The sequence below is a fragment of the Nicotiana tabacum genome, chromosome 3 (assembly GCF_000715075.1).
Source record: "Nicotiana tabacum cultivar K326 chromosome 3, ASM71507v2, whole genome shotgun sequence".
Classification (NCBI taxonomy): Eukaryota; Viridiplantae; Streptophyta; class Magnoliopsida; order Solanales; family Solanaceae; genus Nicotiana; species Nicotiana tabacum.
Window position 1 is genome coordinate 151,722,514 of NC_134082.1, and position 1,722 is coordinate 151,724,235.

The following is a 1,722-nucleotide window of genomic DNA, read 5'->3' on the forward strand; positions in this document are numbered from 1 at the left end:
ATTTCACTGTGCAGTTGTTTCCCCAAAGCCTTACTTAGAATGTCTGCAACTTGCTCTTTGCTGGCAACATGGTCCGTCTTGAATAACCATTGCTACAATTTTTCCTAGATGAAATGATAGTCTATCTCTATGTATTTTGTACGCTCATGGTACATGAGATTCGATGCTATTTGAAGAGTTGCCTTATTATCACAGAATAACTCCATTGGTAGATCAACACCTCCATTCCCAGTTCCTCTAATAACCCATGCAACCAAACCAACTCTACTGCTGTGGTTACCATACTCCTATACTCAGCATCAACTGAGCTTCTCGACACTATACTCTACTTTTGGACCTCCAAGAAATTAGTGATTCTCCCAGCTTTATGCAAAAACCAGTAACAGATTTTCTAGACACCATACAAGATGACCAATTAGCATCACAAAAAGTAGTGATTTTCCTGGACTTATTGCTGCTCATCAGAAGTCCTAAGCCTGGATGGCTTTTCATATATTTAACCACCCTTAATGCAACTTCATAGTGTGACTCTTTTGGAGCATGCATAAATTGGCTCAAAGTTTGGACTACGAAGGATATATCTGGTCGTGTGATTGACAGATAGAGCAGTCTTCCCATCAATCTCTGATAAGGTCTTCTATCTTCCATCTCTTTATCATTGTCAAGTTCAAACAATTTGCCATACTCCAAACTAGTGAGCTTCTGATTCTGATCCAAATGGATTATAGCTGGTTTTCCTCCCCTAAGCCTCATTCTGATATCAACTCTAGCGCATATCTTCTCTGGTTCATGAGTATGCCTTTGGATGACCTGGCAAAATCTATTCCCAATAAATACTTCAACTCACCCAAGTTTTTCATTTTGAAGTTGTTATTAAGTATGTGCTTGGCCTCTTCTATCAGCTTGATGTCATTACCAATAATTAGCAAATCATCAACATACACTAATATTATGACAATGTGTGTATCCTGCCTTTTAGTAAATAGGGAATAATCTAACTTGCTTTGAGTGAGACCTGAGTTGATAAAAGTAGTGATAGGCTTCAAGTTCCATTGCATGCTTGCTTGTTTGATGCCATATAGTGATTTGAGGAGCCTACAAACCTTATTCTCCCCTGGCTACCAAATCCTTGTGGCAAAGACATGTAGACTTCCTCAAACAAGTCTCCTTGAAGGAAGGCATTGTAGACATCCATCTGGTAAAGTGGCTAATTATGTTGAGCCGCCAAAGACACAATACATCTGATAGTTACCATCTTTACTATAGGAGAGAAGGTGTCATAATAATCCAGACCATCCTGTTAGGTAAAACCCTTGTCCACCAATCTGGCCTTATACCTTTCAACACTACCATGTGCCTTATACTTCACCTTATACACCCATTTACATCCAATGAGTGTTTTTCCTACAGGCAAATCTACCCCTTCCCATGTATGATTGTCAGTGAGGGACTCAATCTCAAGCTTCATAATCTGAATCCACTTGCTATCCTTGGCAGCTTGATCAAAGGATGCAGGTTCAATAATAGAGGAAAGGGCTGTCAGGTAGGCCTGATAGGAAGAAAAAAAGGAAGAATACGATAATGAGGTAGAGATTGGGTAGGGGTGATAGAAGAGTAGACATAATCATTGAGCCATATGGGAGGTTTAGATATCCTAGTGGACTTTCTCAAAGGTGGTAGTGCTATAGGAGATGAGTAGGAACTAGAGGTAGATAATAGGTC

General features: G+C 39.7%; 1 protein-coding gene across 1 annotated transcript; it reads right to left on the bottom strand.

Annotated features, from left to right (window-relative positions):
* Window positions 1-318: 318 nt before the first annotated feature.
* LOC107797061 (secreted RxLR effector protein 161-like) lies at window positions 319-1,195 on the bottom strand. The gene is made up of 2 exons (XM_016619915.2): window positions 1,104-1,195; window positions 319-820 (listed from the first exon to the last, which is right to left on the bottom strand). Exons 1-2 carry the CDS (start codon window positions 1,193-1,195, stop codon window positions 319-321), a joined length of 594 nt encoding a protein of 197 aa, XP_016475401.2.
* Window positions 1,196-1,722: the final 527 nt, after the last annotated feature.